General features: G+C 38.7%; 1 protein-coding gene across 1 annotated transcript in view; it reads right to left on the reverse strand.

The window, feature by feature from the left end:
* Positions 1 to 22,930, reverse strand: part of slco1c1 (solute carrier organic anion transporter family, member 1C1) — a 28,968-nt gene extending 6,038 nt beyond the window's left edge. Inside the window, exons 1-12 of the mRNA XM_086081171.1 lie at positions 22,708 to 22,930; positions 15,121 to 15,293; positions 10,535 to 10,676; positions 7,050 to 7,182; positions 6,831 to 6,952; positions 6,615 to 6,761; positions 5,141 to 5,239; positions 4,273 to 4,515; positions 3,571 to 3,735; positions 3,165 to 3,360; positions 2,774 to 2,939; positions 977 to 1,149 (exon numbers count right to left, since the gene is read on the reverse strand). Of these exons, the coding sequence (XP_085937297.1) occupies positions 977 to 1,149; positions 2,774 to 2,939; positions 3,165 to 3,360; positions 3,571 to 3,735; positions 4,273 to 4,515; positions 5,141 to 5,239; positions 6,615 to 6,761; positions 6,831 to 6,952; positions 7,050 to 7,182; positions 10,535 to 10,676; positions 15,121 to 15,216 (1,682 nt within the window). The 5' untranslated portion in view covers positions 15,217 to 15,293; positions 22,708 to 22,930. The remainder of the gene's footprint in view (positions 1 to 976; positions 1,150 to 2,773; positions 2,940 to 3,164; positions 3,361 to 3,570; positions 3,736 to 4,272; positions 4,516 to 5,140; positions 5,240 to 6,614; positions 6,762 to 6,830; positions 6,953 to 7,049; positions 7,183 to 10,534; positions 10,677 to 15,120; positions 15,294 to 22,707) is intronic.
* Between the last annotated feature and the right edge of the window lie 767 nt (positions 22,931 to 23,697).

Below are 23,697 nucleotides of genomic sequence, written 5' to 3' on the forward strand. Positions count from 1 at the left end.
TACAACCATAATGTGAGTTACACCTTCCAAACAAGTCTTCCTCCCACCAATTCACTATTTAAACGTCTGTCTGTCTGTCTGTCTGTGAGGTGTAGTTGCTTTCAGTGACAGTTCGAAAACAGCATATGGCCTTCAATCAATCAATAGCCTACATGCTTTTTAATTACACAAGGATTTTTGCTATTTGTAGGCTGCCCGGGTTACTATCACCCGCAAATAAAAGGGGCACATATATATTGTGGTGATATTTATTTTTTTGGTCTTCATGAGCATACTCAATATTGGAGTAATCCAAAAGTAATCCAGTTACATTACTTTAATATTTTGGTAACTAAATTTTTTAGCAGGTAACTTGCAACTGTAATGGATTACATTTTAAAAGTGACCCTCCCAACCCTGATGCCAACATGCTAATTATCTTGGTCGCTAATGCTAATATTAAATCCATTTGTGTGAGGAAAGTGAAGGTTGGAGCCTACATTTGAACCCACCACCCCTAAACGGATATGCTAACCAGTGGCCCACCAGGCTGCCCAGTGTTAGGAATGGAAATTAAATCGTTTGAACTCCGGCACCAGCGTCACAACAGTCTCGCTGATCTGATTTGTGAGGAGCACAAACGTGTCTTTCAAGATTTAACATCGATCATGTGACTGGAAAGAGTCTTGTTTGAAAAAGTTGGCAGATGGGATTTTAAGATTTCAAGCTACACAGAAACTGCAAATGACACTAAAACTATGAATAACCCGTAAATTGTCTCTAGCAGAAGTCCCCATATTCACATACAAAGTACGACTGAGCATACAGTGCAAAGCATTTAATCATGTGGTGTCAAAATCATGCATTATGTATGGAAAAGTCTCCAAGTAACACAGCGCCAAGTTTGATCTGCTCACTTATCTCTAAACTTTGACGATCAAAGCAAGCGAGGCATGAAATCTTTATTTTTTATTTTTTTATTTTTATATGAGCTGACCTGATGAGAAGCATGTATCCCGGCGTACCACCCAGCGAGATGATGAAGGACGTGATGACGGAGAGGGCCAAGAAGTACGGGAACATCCTGTCACAGTCGTCCTTATCGTGGCACTGACCTGTATTGGCTGTCAAGTTAGCGGCCGCACCGACACAGCTGCAGTTCGAGAAGACCTGGACAAACGTGCGTATACGGGAATAATGACAAAAAAAAACAGACGTCGACTGATGAGAGATTTGTCGAGAACAAAATAACTTAGAGAGACTTTACTTCTAGAGACATGTGGCTCCGTGGTATGTATGAGCTCCACATGCTCGTATACACTCATTAACTATGTCTAGCATGCTGTAGATGACAAGATGGAGAACAGCAGTTCTATTGTTACTGCTTTAAATTGGTCATGTGGATATGCTATCCAACTGCTAGTGTGATTAAGTTGGTGTGACACTGTGATGTGGAGGGGTGCACATACAGTAACCATTTTGAACAGGTTCTTAACTCATTCACTCGCAGCCATTTTCACTGAAGCAATCCTTCGCTCCCGGCTGTTTTACTGGATTTTGACAGATTTTGCAAGGCCCACAGAATATTGTGTTCTATTGCTATAAAAACATGGAACCTACCAAAAGAAAGATTAGAGTCTCGTCTTTCATCAGGAAAAAAAGTATATTTCTATCTGTTTCCGTTTTGCAGCAATTAGCATTAGAATATAGCTAAGTTGAATCATTATTCACAAATCTGCTTAGAATGATGGGGAAATCGGCTTGTTTTCAACATGGCCTTGGTTGATCTCTTCTATTCTGCTGCCACCTGCTGGCCGTTTTTGTAATAACTACCATTGCTTCAAGCATTCTCTTCATTTGAGAGGCTGCATCAAAGCCTTCTGCATGCTCTAGCATTAAAAAACATTGTTTTTTTATTTATTATTATTATATTTTGGGACACTCAAAACATAAAAAAAAAAAAGTTACAGAACATCTGGGCAAAGTTGGTCCCGTGGGCCACATCTGGCCGTTGCTGTAGTCTTAATGAAGTCAAAATAAAATGTAAAGTATGTTTATATGTGAGATATTATCGCTGTACTTTTTTTGTACTTTTCTGATCAAATTTCTGGCAACTATTTTAGCTACAAAAAAAACATTATTTAAAACTGAACACAAAGGCCTTTCTTTGTGATGTAGATGACGGGACGCCGATGTGTCAATTACTGCTGACGAGGACTTACTCAATGTCAGATTTTTTCTGTGTACTATACCCCCCCCCCCCCTTAAGTATTTTTTACAATTAATTAATTATTTTTTAGTAGTTTGTTGTGTTGTCAATATTGAGGCAATATAAGATGTAATTTATCCATCCATCCATTTACTACCGCTTGTCCGGGGTCAGGTCGTGGGGGGCAGCAGCTTGAGAAGGGAATCCCAGTCTTCCCTCTCCCCAGCCACTTCAACCAGCGGGATCCCAAGGCCTTCCCAGGCCAGCTGAGAGACATAGTCTCTCCAGCATGTCCTGCGTCGACTCCGGGTCCTCCCGCCGGTGGGACATGCCCGGAACACCTCTCCAGGGAGGCGTCCGGAAAGCATCCGAACCAGATGCCCGAGCCACCTCAACCGGCTCCTCCAGAGATAATTTATGAAATTTGTAATCTAGTTCTTGATTTGAAAACATTTAGGAGTCCTGGTCGTATACACCAGGAAATTAAACTGCAATTACTATACAGTAGGCTACTCAAATTTCCTTTGTAGTGCAAACATGCTTTTTGAAGTCGTCCCGCATTTGACTTTATACAGCTTTACTTACTGTGTTTTTCCCTGAGCCGGTGGAGACGGTGCAGCCAGCAAGACAGGGAGAAACGTATGTGACGCCATTTCCGCCACAGACTGGGTCCCAGTTATTTGCTGAACAAAAACAGTTGGAGTTGCAGGTGGTGAAAACAGAGTGCTTGTCATAAGATATGCCCTCCACGCTGGAAAAAAGAGAACAAGAGAATATGCTACTAAATACGGTTTGTTATTTCCACAGCCAGAAACCTTCTGAAGTTGTACAATATGAGATTTGATAAAATGCAAACAAATAAAAGACCGTCCCGTATCCTAGAATGGATTGTGCTCAGTGAATAGTGTAGGTAAAGATTTGTGCACATGTTAGATTTTGCATGTGAGAGGACGTTTTGTCTGATTGAACAACCTACCTGGTGTATGGAAGTGTTACTCCGGCTATTTTGACATTCTCACAGCTCATCGCAAAGAAGAACAATGAAAGGACATAACCGAGGAATGACGTAACAAAAGCAAACTTGGCTGCTCCCATTATGTTCAGCTTCATTTTCTTCATCAGGAGGCCTCCAGAAAAAATCCCAAGTGCAACCGCGGGGATATTAATCACACCTGAGATTTGGGAGCAAAACAGAATTATAAACTCAAACGGCATCACGGTCACATGAAGGCTAATTGAACGAGAGCTATTTAATACCTGTATTCATATTGAACCTGTGCCTATTGGTTGGCAAAAAGGCCAGACAGTACTGAAAAAAGAGCCCGCCTCGACTATGCTTCGATGATCTTTCAGGCTGTTATACACAAATCATTCATACATACCCATTAGAAAGTTGGCCTTTGAGGCGGATTGCCGAAAGTGCTGCTCGATGTATTTGGGTTTGTAGGTGACCATGCCAATAAGAGAGTTGAGCTGGATGATTGTCACACACAAGTAGATCAAATAAACAGGGTGGTCCAACAGGGTCCGTAAGGTTGGGATAAAATCTGTGAAAAGATATGAATATGAACAAAGTATAGTAAAGGGTAAGTCGACCCCACTGCTAAATAATTGCATTTATGGAATATGAATCGAGTAGCAAAATCCACTCATTTGTATCCATCTCAAGGGTGTGGCTATTTTGTCACTTGCTGACAATGACATCACAGTTGCTCAGGGCTCAGGTAACGACCAATCATGGCTCCGCTTCAGAAAACAGATGAACTGCGATTGATCATTGCCTGAGGCCTGAGCAATTGTTATGTCATTTTCAGTCAACAACAAATGACAAAATGGCCGCCCCCTGAGATGGATAAAAACGGGTGTATTTTGCTGCTTAACTCATATTCTACAAATGCAATATTAATCAGAATGCCATGTTTATAAAAGTGGAGGCACATTCATTGATGGCTCCTATGAAGACAAGAATGCATAAACGATAGATTTAAAAAGCTTAAACTTAATTGGACTTCACAATATAACTTTTTTTTTTTTTTTTTTTAAAGAAAACCAAAGATATACAGCATACTCTTAGCCATGCTCACCTTTGGCCATCTCTATGAAACTGGTGTGCTCCTCCACTGGATACTTGTGTTTGATGGGGGCGGAGTTTTTAATAAAACTTGTCTGCTCTGGCTTTTCCGGGGTGTGTGAGCCTGGAACGGGCAACGAGCGTGGTAGAAACCAGAAAGGAATGGCAGAAAGTAGGGTGATGACGCCAGCTATGAGGTAGCCTAACCACCAGGCTCCAACCCAGCGGGAATCTGCTGGGGTGATTGTGATGGTTTCTGTGTTGTGGCAAATAGAGCAAAAATGTATTTATAATCACCATGGACATTTCTAGGATGTCCACCACTAGGATTTGGTTACTTCTTTCTACTTTATTTCTCATAAAATTAGAATTTGATTCTCGCAAAAATTCCAACTTTATTTTTGTTTTTTTCTTGATGACCACAACAACAAATACTGGGGGAAAGTTGTCTTTTCGAACTTCTGTGACATGAAAGATTCTGAATGGAATACCCAATTAGTAATTCATATAAAGACCAACATTCTTATTAGTATAGACTATAGTCTATAATCTTGTTTTTGATGTAAAATAGCCTGTATTCTCACGTCCACTCCCTCTGCAGCACTCTATTTGATTGAAAGCTGCTCTGGTTCATTAACTAACTGATGCTAATCCTGAACATCTGTCCTGACTCCCACTCACCTACATCTGCTGCACTTGCTGTGTATTGATAACATCGTGCCTCAGTTTCAGGAAGGAGCTCTTTAGTTACAATCTTTGAAAGCCTGACAGAAACCCACTTTTCATTCATCAAATTGAGTTTGAACCTGCTGTGAAAGTTTTCATAAAACCTAACTGGATAGTCCTCTCTAACTTAGAAATGTGAAACTATGCTAACTTACCCAGTTTTACAAATCCAATATCCACATAAATCTTTGCACATAAGGAGCCCAACAGGTAGCCGAAGACGGGCCCCACCACAGAGATGGTCTGTACACAGCCTAGAACACCAAAAACACACTCAAATTAAAAGACAGATATTGTTAAAGAAGATGAACATATGCAAAAACCATCCACATCATCCATCATTTACCGTATACGGGGGCAATTTAATGGTGAAATATTGTGTTGCTAATGGGGGACTAAGTTATGGTGCAACTGTTAAGTCATACTGTTTTGGTTTAACACGGGTAATTCATAGATATCTAACTTGGGTCCCTTGAGAAGCCTTATATTGACAATTCCAAAAATCCAGCCATTTCTCATATTTCCGCAATGCAAATGCTTCCTTTACACGTTGTAAACAAATGGCATATTGTATTGCTTTTGCCTGTGGCTAGCATACAAACCAGGCAGATTGTTATAGTAGTCAATGGCATTTAATCACATTTTGAAATCAAAATCATCATCAGAAATCAATTTACAACAATCCAAAGTCCAATACTTTTCAATGAGCGGAGAGCTTCCTTTCACCAAGTTGACCGCTATTTTGACATTTGACATAAACTCGTAATTGTCAATAAGTTATTATTATTATTATTATTATTATTACTACTACTACTAAAAATATTTTGTGTGGATTATTCTGATAGTACAGTATGGTATATAACATAATTATCTCCAGGGCGCTAATGGATAACTGGATACAGCAACAGATTAGCATTTAGCTGTTATTAGCTAGCTTTCAACAGACCGTGTGTATTATTTAGTGCCATCTAGTGGTGAACTAATACTAGAACGCAACAATTTTGAAGCACGTGTAACACTTCACAAGCCTACCACCAATTACTACCGGTACCAATTATCATTTGGGGTAAGCAAGCGAGCATGCAGCAGAAGCAGCGAGCAAAGAGTACCGGTAGCCAGCAAAACCTCGCTGGTGCGGCTAACGAGAGCAGCTAGGGTGAGAAACTAGCAAAAGCTTGCGAAAGCAAAGCAGAGGGTGACACAGCCTGACTCACGGGATAACCCACTCCAGACCCCTGGTGTGTAAGGTAAGCGGGTGATTGACCCATTAAGTCCCACACTAGCTGCAAACACCACCAGAGGCTAACTACGTTTACAAAGTTCTCCTTGGGGTATCCGTAGCAGAAAGATGGCGGCAAAACATGTCAGCCTGCTTTAGGCACGGCGCGACCTATGTAATATAATTAGTGATTACTAGACCTACAATTGTATTAAAAAAATGTACGTGGGTGTGATAGAACATCTATATTTATTTTACATATTATTGAAATGAGTGGGTTTTATAACGGAATGATTAGTTGACTACAAGACGGAGCTGAATAATACACACAAATTTATTGACCGGCCGACTGACCGATAGATACGTAGATAGATAGATAGATAGATAGATATTGAAAATGTTTTTCTTACCCACATATAAAGCAGCATTCTCCTCACTAGCAAAGTCATCTATGTAGGAGATTCCAAGGGGTTGAACAGGGGTCTCGCCAATCCCTCGTAGGACATTTCCCAGGAGCACATATATCCACATGGACAGGTTGGAATCTCCTTCACAATCTGGAGAAGATTATTACATTGCGGTACCAGTGTGTGCATCTGAGTGTGTTTATCTGAGTAGAAGCCTACCTGTCACTGGCGCTTCGGGTAATTTACTATCTTGGCTGAGGTCAGCTGCGGAGCCCAGTGAACACGGGGACGGGGTCAGGCTTGAATTCACAACCCACTGCGCTGATGATTCATATTCATAACTGTACACAAAGGTTAGATTGAAATTTGAGGAAAAACCAAGTGATAGATTTCCATTAGTCTGTTTATTAAAAGTCAAAGTTTAGTTTTTTTACTAACCGCCCGATGATGAAGTGGGGCAGAGCAATGATGAAGGTACCAATTGACATCAATACACAGCCCATTGCAATGATCTTTGGCCGATGGAGCTTGGCACCAAAGTAACTGACAAAGGCTATGACTAACAGGTTACCTGTCAGAAGAGATGAAACATGAGAGACTTTATGGGATACACTAATTGTTGTTTTCAAATAAAGCAAAATCAATCTGCATTAAAATAATGACATGCATCTTCTATTTACATATATAATACCCAATAAGGATGAGTGTCATGTTTTGGGTTCTGTTTTCCTTGTGTGTCTCCCTTGGTCTTGTTTAAGTGTGATCCTGCCCTTCCTCGTGTGATCCAATCAGTGCCCTCAGCCACTTGTGTCTTGCCCCAGGTGGTGTCTTGTTGTGTCGTTAGTCTGTGTATTTAGTCTGCTGTCTCCCCTCTGTCTGTGTCGGTTCATTGTTGTTTTTCCCCCTGTGACGCTGCCCGTTTTTGCCTTGGATTTTCCCCCCATGTCATGCTGCCCGTTTTGCCTTGTTGTTTTCTCCATGTTATGTTTTTCCTTGCATTTTAGATCTCGCCTTTTGTTTTGTAGAAATTAAAATCCCTTTTTTGATTGAACCTCTGCCTCCTTGCCCTGTCTTCCCGCATTTGGGTCCTCAAGCTCCCCCTTCTTGACAATGAGGAGCAATAAAGCTTGGCCACAATGGAGATAAATGTTAACTTTTTGATGAATGCAAATAAGACAACTTCTGGTGTGTGTGCATATGTTGTGTTTTTATAGGGCAGCTTTGCATAATGTCAGCAAATTGTACAAAAAGCTGCACGTCTAGCCTTTTTAACTCCGTAGTCAACAACCATGCTGAAGGATTTACTGTATGGTTCCTTTTGAAGGGGATTGCAGGGTTTCAAACAAATTACAGCAGGTCTTTAAGATTCTTAGCATGATTTCATGTGGCATATATTAATTATACAGCATCAGGGCCAGCTAGATCAAGTGCTGTTATTAACAATATCATAATCCCATTCTGGTCAGTCCAGTCTGTAGTTCACCTTTTGCTCAAAGTCAGCTGGAGAAGGCTCCAGCTCTCCGCACCCCTGAACAGCATATGCGGTACAGTCCGGGACAAAATAGCAAATATTTGTGATTAACTCATGCTCCCCTAAAACTGATTACAATTATGGCCAACAGTTACTGTTCATTGTCTCCATCAAAGAGACACTACAATGGAATGAGTAAAATGGGTAGATCCAAAAAATAATCTATGAACAGATGAATTTGTGAATGTCAAACCGTAGATACTGTATGTGGGGGTCCACTGTACGTATATAAAAATGGATGGTTGGATAAGCCCACTCTTTCATCTTCTATAATGCTTTCCCGCTGTGCTCTGTTCTTAACAGTTGTACCTTCCTTTCCTCTTGGTATTCATGTTGCCCTTCCTGTCCCTGTGTTTCCCTGGCAACAATCCTATAGATGTAGCTGGTTGCCTTGACCACGTGTGAATATCTTTCACAGGAGAAAAGGAACTACATTTATGTAATTCAGCTTCAGGATGCTGCCGGTGACCTTCTCAAGTTTTCAATGTTTTTGTTTTGTTTTTGTTCAGTACCCGAAAATCTGCCATTTTAAACCTCTCCTCATTAATACATTTGAGAGAATAGTTGGAGCTGAAGAGAAGGGTTTTAACTAACGTTTATAAGGTAAATGACTAGCATTTGCATTTTGTTTTCTATTTGGTGCATGTTTTGGTCTTGAACCAACCGAGTATTGACTTTTTTCAGTTGGCGATTTCTCAGTCTATACCAAAATCCAAATTTCCAGTGGTTCAGTCTTCTGGACACTTACAGTATCTAAGGATGCTCATCTTCTATGTTTTATCCTCTCAGTCAAACACATTTCTTATTTAAGACTGACCAAATCAGACTGTTCTGTTTCACGAGTGCCTAGGTCCTAGTGTGCTTTTCATGTATTTATTTGTAATAGATAAGAAATTAGATTTTAGGTTTTAGATGATTCCGTCCTCCAACACCTGATTCTAAAGATCAGGATCGTTATCAGACATTTGCATAGCTTGCTGGTGAGCTTATGCTGCATTCGAGGATGGTCGGAAGTCGGATATATCTGAGTTGTTTTTTTTACCAGTTTCGACCTGAAAGCATTCGAGGCAAACCAAAAAATGTTAAATTTTGGTCCTCAAAACTAATTTTGACCTCCAGCAAACTTGCCTTCTCGCAATTTTGCTTCATTTATTGTTTTGATCTGATTTCATAAGCATTTCATAAAGTTCCGTAGTTCACCGTATAATTTCATGCAGGGAGATAGCGGCATACTGTGACGTACGTTGTGTTACGTAAAGTTATGTTGAGTATTTATGAATGAAGAAAGCTACCTAGTTTTATACTCAAGTAAATTGTACCATTCACGGTCTGTGCTTCCAAAGGGGTCGCCATTGTAGTGACGTCACATTGTAGTCCGTTGGAGAAGTCGGGGTACTTTTTTTTTCCCCGACCTCACAAGTGGAATTTCAGAGTTCAAGCGCACACTTCCTGGTTTGAAGTCGGAAAAGTCTGACTTCCGACTATCCTCGAATGCAGCCCTGTGTTGGATGACGAAAACATCTAAAACCTACAAGACTCTGAACCTCGAGGACCAAGATTGGTGAAACCTGAATTCAATACTTCATGAGCAAACCTTTCATGCACCATGCAGTCATTGTTTTTGAGAATCTAAGAGAGATTCAGATATAGGATGGAGGTCTGAAGAGCTTGCAGATAAGGAAATACGGAAGAAGTACAGAGGCCTAAACCCACTTCTGCACAAAGTCTCTGACTGTGTGCATGCCATCCATACCTATGGATTGAAGCAGTAGTAGCCTGAGTATTTATATTGTTTATTTTACTCTTTGCCTCCTGCCAAAAATCGTAACTCCGTGTGAGAAATGCCTGAAAGTAAATCATTTCTAAGATACCATGCAAGTAGATCCCCATGGATCTGTAAACTTGATAGTAATGACTAGTGATGGGAAAACAAAGCTTCATGAAGCACTTGTGATATTTTTTGACTCCCCTAGATGGTGCTCTTGGTTTAAATATAAAGGCTAGTGCAAAGGAAATTGATTACATTTCCACTGCATCTTTCAACCAAGAGTGCCATCTAGAGGAGTCAAAAAATATCACAAGTGCTTCATGAAGCTTCATTTTCCCATCACGAGTAATGACATCTGATGCAGACTTTATAATAATCCGACAATGTTGTACACGCATACAACAAGCTTGACAGGACAACAAATGACAACATTTCTAGTTCACCACAGATACACAGAGCAGTGTTTGTCCTTGTTCAACATTATGACTCTCATTTCTTAAGCCTGAAAATCCTTTCTCAGTACCTTAAATAACTTTGTGACCCATTGATTATTCCAAAGACGAAAAGTGTGGGGAGGGTGTAAACAACATCGACATAAAAGTGATGAAATGCAGACCTACTCACCTATCTCAAAGCTTCCGTCAATGATGCCTATTAGGTAACTGGGAATGTCAAAGCGTCTCTCCAGCTGAGTTATCGTGCTCTTCATGTAGCTCCCCGACAGAGCCTTTGCGAAATAGGCGAAGGACAGAGCCACCAGAAACATCTGTGAGGAGAATGGAAATTGCTAACGTCAAATTAGATTCAAGCAAAAGGACCTTGCATACAGCTGAACTCTTGTTTACATTAAGTGGATCCAAATAACAACTGTGCTCAAATGAGTGGGAAAAAAAATTGTTAAGCGGTCCAATTATTGGAAAAACTTACAAATCTGTAATTCTCCATTTGGCTATTTCAATTGATGAGGTGCAAAATTTAAATTTTGACTTGTAAACTGACATATGAAACTGCTTATTTTGAGCCTTGCATAAATCAGGAGAAGTGTACAAAAGAATTTCCAATGAATTAAATACACCATATAACATAGTGAAGTACGAAAAATGGATAAAAAAAAAATAGACAAGACCAAAACTCAGGGAGGCTGCCAAAATGCAGACAGCAACATTGAATCTTCTGTCTTCTTCATACTGTATGTCTGGGCCTTATCTTACAAAGGAAAACAAACTGTGAAGTGCTCCACTGAGACCAAGGTTTAATTTTTTGGCCATACAGTAATTCCAAAGATATCTTCGACACAAATACACCACCATCACAAAAAAAAAAAAAACATGCAGTAAAGCATGATGAACCGGCATCATGTTTTCAGGCCAGCTGTAACTAGTGATGGGAAAATGAAGCTTCATGAAGCACTTGTGATATTTTTTGACTCCCCTAGATGGTGCTCTTGGTTTAAATATAAAGGCTAGTGCAAAGGAAATTGATTACATTTCCACTGCATCTTTCAACCAAGAGTGGCATCTAGAGGAGTCAAAAAATATTACAAGTGCTTCATGAAGCTTCATTTTCCCATCACTAGCTGTAACTAAGGGAATTATGCACAGTTCCAAATACTCGTCAGTGTTAGCGCAACACCAAATGTGAGGGAAAGGGCACCCAAACATCTTGGTAACAACATTTTGGGGAGTGAATCAGAGGCACTTTAAATGGTGTCAGGTTGGTGCTGACTCCCATTTAAATATGACTTTCATGACTCATTAAGGTGTGGACTGTTGCTATCTTTAGACACACCACAAATATGTAGTGGTTATCTGACTTTGTTGTATTATACTCTTTGCTGTTGCTCTTTGATAACTTGTTATACAGTAGTTATATTCTCAGGTAGTTTGAGATTTACTTGTTAATGTCACTCGTATAATGTTTAACTTTTTTTTTTTTTTTACTGTATAATACATGCAGATATAACACTTGTGTGTTGTTTGCTTCCATTACAGAGCCACACGTGTCTTTGGTGTTATTGTTGTGTGTGCTGTATATGGTGGAGAGGGAAGTTTAAAAAAATAATAATTTAGATGAAGTAACAGAAATTTTCACACTAAAAAAATTATCCTCCAACCTGGTAAGTTTAATTAATTTATATGAATTTTGTGAAGTCAAAACGTCAAGAACTTCTGGTTATGTTGTTATCATACACCTAGTTAGGCATTCGGTTAAAGTGACAGACTAATGCTAGCTAGCTGTGCTCATTAGCCAACACGCATTTCTTTAATGACACCATTGACGTTAACTAAATAAAATTAAAATTAAATAAATAAAACATAATCAAAACATTAACGGCTAACTATATAAAAGTACTTTTTACATTTAGCCTCTACTGTAGTATTTTTCCTCGGTTATTGCTTGCAGGTAATTTATATCAGACTGCTACGCTAGCTATACATCTTGTGGTTGAAGTAAACTGACAAAATATTAAACAAACTTGTCAAAATTGGTGAATACATTTGTGTCATTTGTCCGCTAATACTGGTTTGGACCTTGATCACAGTTGTTTTCCCATAACAAATGAGGCAGTGAGATGTGAGAAAAAGATGTGTCCCATTTCACAAACGGTGACCTCTACAAACAGATGTCTTTCAAGGTCTATGTTAAAGATGGCGTGGTAATTAAAATGAGAAATTGATTATACTACCGGTTGTTGTAATCCTTGTGGGAAGGGTGTGTATTTTCGTTGCACACCACATGCATGCATGCAAGGAGAAATGTCAAGTTAAAGTTGATGGCAATTTTGACAGTTTTGTTCCATTGGAAAATACAGTATCAGTGTTATAGTAAAATAATTATTATCATGTTCAATAAAAACATTTATGTTCGGGGAAAAAACTACGTTTATTTTTCAGTTAAACTCATTTTGAGATGCACTGTAGATGTAGTTCTATATTACAGAATCCCCGTGTTGTGATATTATAAACAAAATCATATTGTGAGTTGCTCTGCGAGTACTGTAACTCCAATATTAAGACATGTACTAGAAATGTAATCAAACTAAATTGCTAATTGGCGTGTGACATTCTCGGCTCCTTAGCACATTTTGTGATTTGAGACAAATGAAGCTGTTGAACCGCATTTAATCATATAATCACCACTAGATTGTAACAACGTTAATTAGGAGAATTATGTACAAACTGGCTCTTAAATGATTGTTCGCACAAACACAAAGGGTGATAGCAATCCCCTTAACTTGCATGCAGGGTAAACAAGCTGTAACATTTACAGCAGCTTTCCTCCAGTCAGAGAATTCAGTCATGTTATGTATGGCCCACAATGAGATTGTTTGTTCCAGAATGAATGACGCCCTCCAACAGCATGTCTACAGCTTATTCAGATAAAATGCTGATATTCTACACTTGTTTGATAAATTCCATTCCAATCTTTAAAAGTCATATTTCACGTGTATGCAGTGTATGCAGAGTAAAATGAGCCCCATTCTCAAGAAAGTGTGACTTTTGTTTAGGTATGATGTCAGCCAATCTTCGGTCATATTGGTACAATAAACTAAAAGTGGGTAACAAAAGGGTAGGATTAGATTTGCAGGAGATTGTGCCACGTCCCACCCAAAACTAAACAATTCCGAGAAGAAATCAAGTCTATGCAGAGACTCAGCCTGTATTATGATAAGCTGCTTGAACACCATTGTCTCACGTCACTTTCATCTGGGGGAGAAGCAACAAGAGGGTTTGATCTTATTTAAAGTTGTGCTAACTTTGAAAGAAGACTTTCAGCTTATTTTTTAAACTTTGTTTGGCGTAGAAGGAAAGGCAAGAGTGAGATGGAAAAGCCTGGGGTGGTCTGATCAAAACAACATCACATTCATGCTGTGCTCTGCCTTATTGTCTGCGCTTTCTTCTGAGGACTGTGGAGCAAAATTTGTGAGGCAGATGGATGGTCAACAATAGAATAATGTAACCACGGAAAGCCAAGAAAAAAAAAAGATGATTAAATGTTGGTACCTAAACAAAATGTCTTAATTTAAAACAGTGGTGTCAAAACTATGGCTCGAGGACCATTTGTGGCCCATCATCTATTTTTTAGCGGCCCACAGTAGACATTAATAATAACTTTTCACATGGCCCACAATTACATTTTTAAAAAAGGGGTAGTACATGAGTAATGGAAATTGCCACTACTAATAATAATAAACTTCCCTATTTATACAAAAAGACAAATACATTTACAGCTAAAATAGCAATAGAAATCCTCTTCATAGCACTGTTGAAAATCAAGATAATTCATTTTCAGAAACAAAAATGTTTTGCTTAGTGTCAATGTCCGATTTGTGAACATGATCACATTTATGTATTCAAGTACGGTCAGCTTACTTCAGATTGCTCTTGTTTTGGTTCTGAATGTGAAGATAGAATTCAGCTGCTGCTCAGTGGAGGGGCAGATTTGCACTAGTGGGATACAGAGCCACAGGCCACAAAAAAAAAAGAAGACTATTTGCCTTATCACTTTTAACAGAAAGCCTTGAAGAAGCAGATTTTCAAAATAACTACATTATATAAACAATATATATTTGCTTGATTGATCACCGACGGATAGTGATGGGAAAACGAAGCTTCATGAAGCACTTGTGATATTTTTTGACTCCCCTAGATGGTGCTCTTGGTTTAAATATAAAGGCTAGTGCAAAGGAAATTGATTACATTTCCACTGCAACTTTCAACCAAGAGTGCCATCTAGAGGAGTCAAAAAATATTACAAGTGCTTCATGAAGCTTCATTTTCCCATCACTACCGACGGAAGTAGGTTTCCGTCCGTCGATCCGGGTCAGTACAGACGGTCCTTCTCAGTCGCATCATAAAGCACTCGCCGAAAACGCGGTAGCACTCGTTGAAAAGTGGGCATCCATCAATGATGGGGGGTTCATAAATGAAAGTTTAAAAAAAATAATTTCAAAGTGCCTCTTGCATCTTGATATTTTTCTGTATGCGGTCCTCGGAGATAAAAGTTTGGCCACCCCTGATTCAGTGTGCTTTACAATAGCTGCTCAAAAGAAAACAAGGTCAAGCCCACATTGCTGTTAAAAAAAAGTGAGTTTTACCAAAGGTATCATCGGGTATCATCAAGTCAAACACAAAAACAAAATGAAAGAGCACTAAATTGAAATCCCCAAATATCATCTTCAATTGAAATCTATATGATACTTGCCTTACCTTAAGACTGGAGCAGGATGAGGGGCGTGTTTTTCTGGATGCGTCGTCACTGCGTCGAGTCTTCGTCATGCCGCCGCGCTCTGTTCCAACCTCCATCCTCCTAAAAGGTCACTGTGTCTGCTTTGCTGTAGTCTACCACCAAGTGCAAATTCTTGGCACTGATGCATGCAAGCCTGTAAATGGATAATTCAAGCATGTGACCCACTTCTTATTCTCAGCACAAACAGAAACATCTTACAGCAGGCAAAAAGGGGAGTAGACATGAGTAAGTAGTGCAGTTAAAGGAGTAAAGCGACCACACAATTGTCAGATCATGTCACAATATGTATTGTTTAGAAAAAGGGCTATCTTTTTTTTTTAAATGCTATGAATGCTGAAATGCAATAACATGACTGTTGAAGAAAGTTTTAACCACAGCACATAAAACTGTATTTAAAGATTTAATTTAAAATATACAAGATTGTAAAGAACAGACGACCAAGCCATGTTAAGCCATGTCTTAAATGTTCAGACTCTCTTATTTTATTAGCCTTGCCCTGCTTCTTCATCCCCCAATCTGCATATTTTATCCTAGAGAGGAGTCATGTGAAGCCGTGAACGTGATGCCTCAGGGGTCAGAATTAGTGATGCCACCACAGCATTGAACAGAATACACCAACCGCTTTACTGTCAACAAGACTGCATGGAAAAGTCTGCATTTCTGCAGGACGGATTGCTCCGGTTTTAAGGTTTTGGAGTGTTTGCGAATCGAGGGAGTTTAATCAACATTTACAACATTTGATTAGCAGCAGGTGGGCAAAAACAGGATAGAGTGGGAACTCACAAGTCATAATGGCAATAGTTTGATAGTTTGTTGCTATAAGGACTTAGACCAAATTAGAGTCCTGCTGTGGACAAATATATATATATATATATATATATATATATATATATATATATATATATATATATATATATATATATATATATATATATATATACATAAATCGCAACTGTGAGAGAGATGCTCATCTGCTCTGTGCCTACTGTCGAGGTGCTCTTGAGCAAGGCATCACCACCACTCACCCAGCTCACAAGGTGCAGCACTTTTTGTGCTCCTCTTTCATTCTAACATCCCCACTGTACGATTATAATGAGTAAGACCTTTGTTTTTTTTTTAAATTGGGAGGTGACGTCCATTATTGTCACTAAACATGAACTGTTGTGACTATCTGACTGGAATTGTCTTCTCACATCCCAGGAAGATGGTCCTTTGACGTTGCCATTCGTGAAATATCCACCCAACCGCAAACCTATTGTACTCAACAAGCAAGTTAGCAAATATGCTATTTTTCCAGAATTTAAACCCAACTATGGGTCAAAAAATGGACCGATCCTCTATGTGGGTCTATTTGACCCAACTTTGAGTCAAGAAACTCATAACTATTGGTCAGATCCTTTACTTGAGTCAAAAAATGGGGTCATTTTTAGGTCTGGGTATTGATTCAGATTTCCAAAATCAATTCGATTCGATTCACATTGATTTCATGCAGTACTAATTTTACTTTGATTTGGAAGACATTCGCAGAAGTACCAATGCTGCAAATAGTAGACACTTTTTTTTCTCTTACTTGGAGCATTAGTAAAAATATGAATATTTACATTTACAATTGAATCCAATGCAGTTACATTTTATTTTATTGAACATGACCTGATCAAAACAATAAATAATAATTGAAATCAATTACAACTACAGCGCTATGTAAATAAAATGGGTAAAACACTCTGACAAATCACGACATTCGCATTCCTGTGACGGTTTTTATGCTAGGGTTCTAGTGGTTAATAAGTAAATAAAAACAAATTGACATAAGAGACACAGTCATAGTGCATAATCACAGTGTTCAGTCTTTTTCTTTTTCTTTCATTGAATGTACAGTTTAATTACAGCCACATGCATGCACTCCGTTGAATAATGTGGCGCTAATGCACCAAAAGCACCTGCCAACCGCGATAAGAAAGAAGAAGAAGTCATGCATTGCCGCCAGTGGCCTTCTTCTTAGCCATAGGTATCTATGCTAAAGAAGGGGGCGCTAATGAACCAAAAGTATTTGACCACCATCAAATGGAAGTAGAAGAAGTAGTCCGTAGTCTTGTGTGAGTTATTGTGTGTACGTTTGGCTCCAATGTGACGCAGAATTTCAGTTAAGGTAAGCCATTTAAAACTAGTGCAAAAAGAAAAGCTTTTCTATAGTGCATCTGTCTAAACAGTGTTTGTTAGCATGTGTGTATTTTTCAAGAGCGAGACCCGCGATGCGATCCGCTTGCATTACAACGCAGCCCATTTTTAAAATTTTATAGCAATCAGCAGCTCGGAGCAGCTCATGCTTGAGCTGTTTCCTTTCTTTGTAAGCACTTGGTTCCTTTTGGGGTACTCTGAATAACAGAAGGGCACACGCGAGGTTATAAACAAGTACGTGCTCGCCTCGGACACATTAATTTATGGTTTTATATTAGGCTATGAAAAGCTATATCGTTATATCGATATTTAAAACACATCAACATTTTTCCATCACATTAAGATAATATCAAACAAACAATTACTTCTCACTCTAATTGGATGATTCCAAACACTCAATTTAAAATCAACACAACAAAACAGATTCAGTCTAAACTCAACCGTGCTAATCTTGCATTCGTACCGCGATCAGTTGAAAAAAAATTAATTACCATAGGACAATATCAGCAACGCTGAGAGACTGGTGGAAAATGCATTACTCATGTCCACTCTCATCAGCTCTCTGCTTGCTAGGAGACCTGACCAGGTCAGTAATCCACTGCTGTAAAATACAGAAACATCCTACTCATTTCTTTAACAATCACCACGGAGGTCATCCTTCCAAACGGAAATTTGCAAATATCTTGCAGCATCGCGCACTGGAACAATTTACTCACAGTGTAATGTGTAGGCCTATAGCAAGAAAAATAATTACAGCATGACGGCGGAGTAGTGATGGGAAAATGAAGCTTCATGAAGCACTTGTAATATTTTTTGACTCCTCTAGATGGCACTCTTGGTTGAAAGATGCAGTGGAAATGTAATAAATTTCCTTTGCACTGGCCTTTATATTTAAACCAAGAGCACCATCTAGGGGAGTCAAAAAATATCACAAGTGCTTCATGAAGCTTCATTTTCCCATCACTACGGAGGAGCACTACATTAGCCTTTCATGAATCCTGTAAGTTATTTATGATCTCTATGTATCTCTAAAGACCAAAATCAAAGCCAGGCACATGACAGCATATGTTAAAGGTTTTTTTTCTCTCCAGAAAACACAAAAATAACTTAGCCAAATACTAATTATATCTATTAATAATTGCATTTCAAGGGTAGAATTGAATCTGAGCCAATTTTAGCAGAGGTGGCCAGCATACTCAGGGGAGGGGGGGAAACTGTCAAATATGACTCGGGTCATTATATTAAGAGGATGGCAATATCTTGCATGACACTTTTCTTGATTAGATAGGTTTCAGGTGAAAATAGCCAAATATGAACTTTACTTGTGGTTCAGGGAGGGCAGAAATTGGTTGCTACTGACGCTTGCACAGAAATTGCCAATAAAAAAAATGCTTGTCCTGTTTCTTATTATTCTTTGTTTGTTTGTTTGTTTTTGTTTCACCAGAAACCATTGGCAAAGAAAGCAACATTTCTACCCCTTAATTGGAAAAAGCCTAACATGACATCAAGCTAATAAAAGCTAAAAGCTAGAGTTACCTCTTTTACTGCCACACGTTATCCCAAAAAATACAACAGTGACAAACGATTTTGAGTATTTTAACTCATCTTTCAAGAAAAACAGAATACTGTGTACTTTAATTACACAAACATGCTGCATACCAAATGAAAGATTGCGTTCCATTCTTTCATTAAAAAAGTATGTTTCTACCTTATCCGTTCTTTAGTAATCAACATTTGATAATAGGTCATTTGAGTGACATTGAGCGAAAATTGAAAAGAAAAGGAGAAAACGAGCTTTTGGTGAAAAGATACATTTTCTGCACAACAATGAGGCGCTGTGAATTATATTTAATGTGACCAAGGCTTTGATCATTCACGTCATCCTTGAAAACGTTCTACTTCCTAAGATCCGCCATGTTTCATTGCAATTGAACATTGCAAAGAGAAACAATGCTGCCATCTGTTGGCCATAGTTAGTGGGTGTTTGTGATTTCTCAAGTCCATTGAGTAGACAGCGTTTCACTGCCCATTGTGAAAAAAAAAAAACGTAGTAAACGTCAATTAACGTTTTTGGCAGATATTCATTTAGATTTTAATAAACGTCATTAAACGTTTTTGGCGGTAAAAGAGAGAATTGATTATGGACCAATAAAGGGCTAAGGGAGATTTGTTTGAAAACCTCTTTAAATATTAATTTCCGAGGTCAGATGGTATCAACACGCGCATTCTCAGATAAGTAGTCGCGTTTCACTTTGCACAGCACTGTGTGTAGTTGACCAACCCATTCATTGTCTATGTAAGACTGGCAAGGCTCTCCATGGTGCGCATGATGCGCCTGCCTGGACTGCAAAATGCTTTGCATCACGGTTTGTTTTGGTTGGGTCACCACGTGCACACCGGAATTTGTCACCATGCCAGCTATAAACAGACAACTGATAATGGCTGACTGAGTTCACTGCTGCAAGTGCAATTTTTAAATGTCACTGACACTTTGCCTCTAGAAGCCAAATTGCACAAAAATGTTGTTCCAAGTTTGCTGCTAAAAGAAAAGAGGACCATGAAATTGGCAGTTCAAAAAAAAAAATGGAGTGAAAATTTTGCATTCGTTCTCCCTCCAACCAGCACAACAACGATGTGCTTTAATATACAAGGAAATCGCAGCTGTGATGAATATTTCCAAATTGAATTGGCATTATCAAACGAAGCATCGGAATTTTTTACGAGCCATTTCCTCAAGAAGAACAAAATGAAATATGGCATATCAATCTGAAAACAGGATTCTTGTTACGTTTATGATGCAACAAGGAAATACAACAGTGCTCACTTGGAGTGGCGTGGATTTTCGGTAAGCACAGGAAGCCATACTCAGATGCAGAAATATTAAAACAATGCATGCCTGAAATGAGGGGCGCAGTGTTTGAAGCAAACAAAAAACGGAAATGACAACTAATTAGGCCTCGACAGATTCCACAGCAACCAGATGCACATAAATACTGGCCGGTGATCTATTTAGGCAGCTGTGTGATGGAATACATGGAAATGGAAATTGGACATTTGATTTTTTTGTTGTTACGTTAAATGGCATTATACCAATATTGCATGTGACTGACCTCAATAGATCAACCGTTGATTAATTGAATAATCGTTTATGGCCCATAAAACATTTGTCCTGGTCAAAGACAGTCACAAGCTCCATGCTAAATGTATAATGTATAAAATGGGACACTTTACTTTTAAATGTGAACATGTTACAGATCAAATGTTTTTTTCTGTAACCATTAAAGATGAATTTAAACAATCAAGTAAACTATTTGTGAGCTGCCTTTTTCTGAAAATGTGTCATTAGTTGAACTTCAATCTTCGGAAGCCTTAAAAGTCGTGCTCACCGATGGGTTAGCTTTTAGGCTAACCCAGGCTTTTAGTGGAATTTGATTTGGTGATGAAGTCCTGCCTCCACGAGTGATATTATACAATTGATGTCTTCTTTATGAGGGCTAGCATAATCAAAAATTACTCTTGTATCTTTTATAGTACAGAATGACTTATAGTTTTTCAGTATTTCAGTTACTCAATAGTGAACCATGGGAAAGCCACACTTGCGCTAAGTAATTTATAAAGGAGCCACTCCCAGGTATCTAGTTCCAACCTGACAGAACCTGGAAAGGTGTAAAAATTGACATGCATTTGTAAGGAAAAGGGAAGATTCCCTTGAGACCCCCCCCCCACCACCACCACCTAAATGTCAAACCTCAATAGCGCCATGCTGTGCTGACTCCTATGCTGTTTTCGTTTGTCTGTGTCTCTGTCTTCCTTGCAAAGAAATTAAACTGCTTAAGTTATTTTGTCTTCAAATATTTATTTTAGGTATTCTCTTTATCAGAATGAGTACCCTCCCCCCTCCTCACTCCAACTTTACGTATAAAAGCTCACAACGAGCACCCCTCAAAAAATTATCTCATTTCAACAAGGCAACACAATTTGGGTGTGTCGATTGTGATGTAATTTTCTCAAGCCTTGGGCTGTTTTGATGAAAACATGCCACAGACATGTTATTAAATGTAGCATATGAACTGCTTTACATTGTGGGGGTTGGGGGGGGGTGCATGATTAATCACCTTTAAATGAAAGAAAATTTTCTACTAAGAATGTCCAATATGAACAATGCACAATTCCTTAACATTGTTTTGAATGATGATTTTGAACGCTGCAAGCGCCCTTTAACGCGGCAGACATCAATTTATCAACAGCAAAGCAGCATCTCAGAAGCTTTGACATACTTAACCGTTTATGGACTGCTCTTACGGGAAAACGCGTGCGCATGCTGTGCAGTATCAGTACGTATACGGAGGACTCACATGAACAGATCTCCAATTGTTCATTCATTTTAAAAATGAGGATTGTTTTATATTACATCCCATGACTTGCTTCTCTGTTGCCTCCATGTAAACTTTTGTAATGAAACATTTTGTTCAAGATGGAATGTCTGTGAATAAAGCACCTATAATTAACACCAAAAATAACCTCTTTCTTTTGCTACAAATTCATATAAATTAGGACCTTTCCAAACACACACTTACGTGTTTATACATCGTGTTTATACATCGTGTTTATACGTTTTTCCTTTGTAATTTTAACTGTGTTGTGTACTGTAATATTAATGATTCCCAACCAGGGTGTCTTGGCACACTAGTGCGCCGTGAGAAATCACCAGGAAGAATAAAAAAATAATAAAAAAAAATTAATAAAAAAAAATAAGTAAATAAAAAAAAAAATATATATATATATATATATATATATATATATATATCCAATTTCATTTTGTTTGTCCCAAAATTATTACAATGCCCTCAGTCTGTTTGTTGCTGCTCCTTTTAGATGGCAGAAACTGTTGCCATTCATAAAGTAGAGTGTGAGTGTGAGGATATCAGTTTTGTGTTCAATTAAACAGGGCCAGATTTCACTTTATCAAGTCAATTTGAGAATAAATTGAGACATTATTTCAGTATTTATACTTTTTGTGACATTTTTGTTTGGTGGTGTGCCATACTTTTTTTTTCTAATGTAAAATAGAAAATGCCTTGGCTCAAACTGGTTAGTTAACACGAAGATAGTACGACTTTACAATATTTGTGCTACTGATATCATATGAGGCATAATTGAGTCAACTGATCAGAGCTCAATCAAAAATTCACGCGTTCGCCAATGTAACCATGGCAGAGGTGACGCGTGTCTTTGTCGGAAGCCTGCTCCAGTTCAATTACGTTTGCAAATCAAATCAGACTCACTCGAGAGGCTAATTATAACATCTGGTGCTAAATCGTTTCCATGACACATTGAGATGAACTGAAGTTTGAGTGCGAATCGCTTACCTCCGTGACAAAGAGCGGTGTTTTAGTGGAGGAGGAGATTCCGAGATGGGGAGCAAACACAGGTTGGCTCCGGTCTGCCAGCTTCGCTTAAACTTCAAATGAGGATGGCAGAGAATGGGAGGAGGCGCCGGCTCTTAACTGCGGTCGGGCCAGCCTCCACTTGAAAAGACCAAGTCAAACCAGCCTCCATTTAGAGTGCGGCGCGGTAAAGCGCTGCAAAGTGCAACGCACCGCGGATAATTTTCCAAATAAAAGCCATATCCCAGAAATTGAATGATAGCGTGATGACAGAGATTATACCTCCGAATTCAGAGTAATAACAGTCTTGTATATAAAAAATTAAAATGCTGTTGAATTGCAACATCAGATCTTACTAAAGTTTTCAGTATGTATTATTTTTTCAAACATCAAAATGTAGTAGTAGTCGTAGTATATTAAGAAGTTTCTGTTTTCTACCGGAAGTGGAATGAGCCAACAAAAATTTCACAAGGCTTATCCCAGAAGTGAAATGGCTGCTTGACTCCAGGGGGACGTTCTTTTCTTTTCTTACTGTAAGACAAAGGAATTGCCTGTTTATTATGTGTGCTTTTATTTTGAAATTGCATTACCGTAATGCAGAGTATTAAACAGATGTGTCAATCTAATAAATGGAGGCTGCATGAGCGCAATGTGGATGAATTTCGGCATTAATCTACTAGTACTGGCAGCCGTCGGCAATCATTTTGCTTACTCAATAGTAATCACAATCATTTTAAAAACATATTTGATCAATGCTTTCGCTACAACAGGTGTATTTTGATTTAGTATCGCCCTAGGTCTTGTTCTAAAAATAACTCACAAGTGATGTGATTTTCCAGGAATTATCGTGAAGTGATTATGTACTGCGCTTACAAGTTACACCATATGGTGCCCAAAGCGTTTTACAATTTCTCACATTCTCATGCCTAGTGGTCAATTGCTGCCATGCCCACTATGGGAAAATCTGGTTTC

The sequence above is a fragment of the Leptonotus elevatus genome, chromosome 7 (assembly GCF_054856555.1).
Source record: "Leptonotus elevatus isolate MCC_2025b chromosome 7, RoL_Lele_1.0, whole genome shotgun sequence".
Lineage (NCBI taxonomy): Eukaryota > Metazoa > Chordata > Actinopteri > Syngnathiformes > Syngnathidae > Leptonotus > Leptonotus elevatus.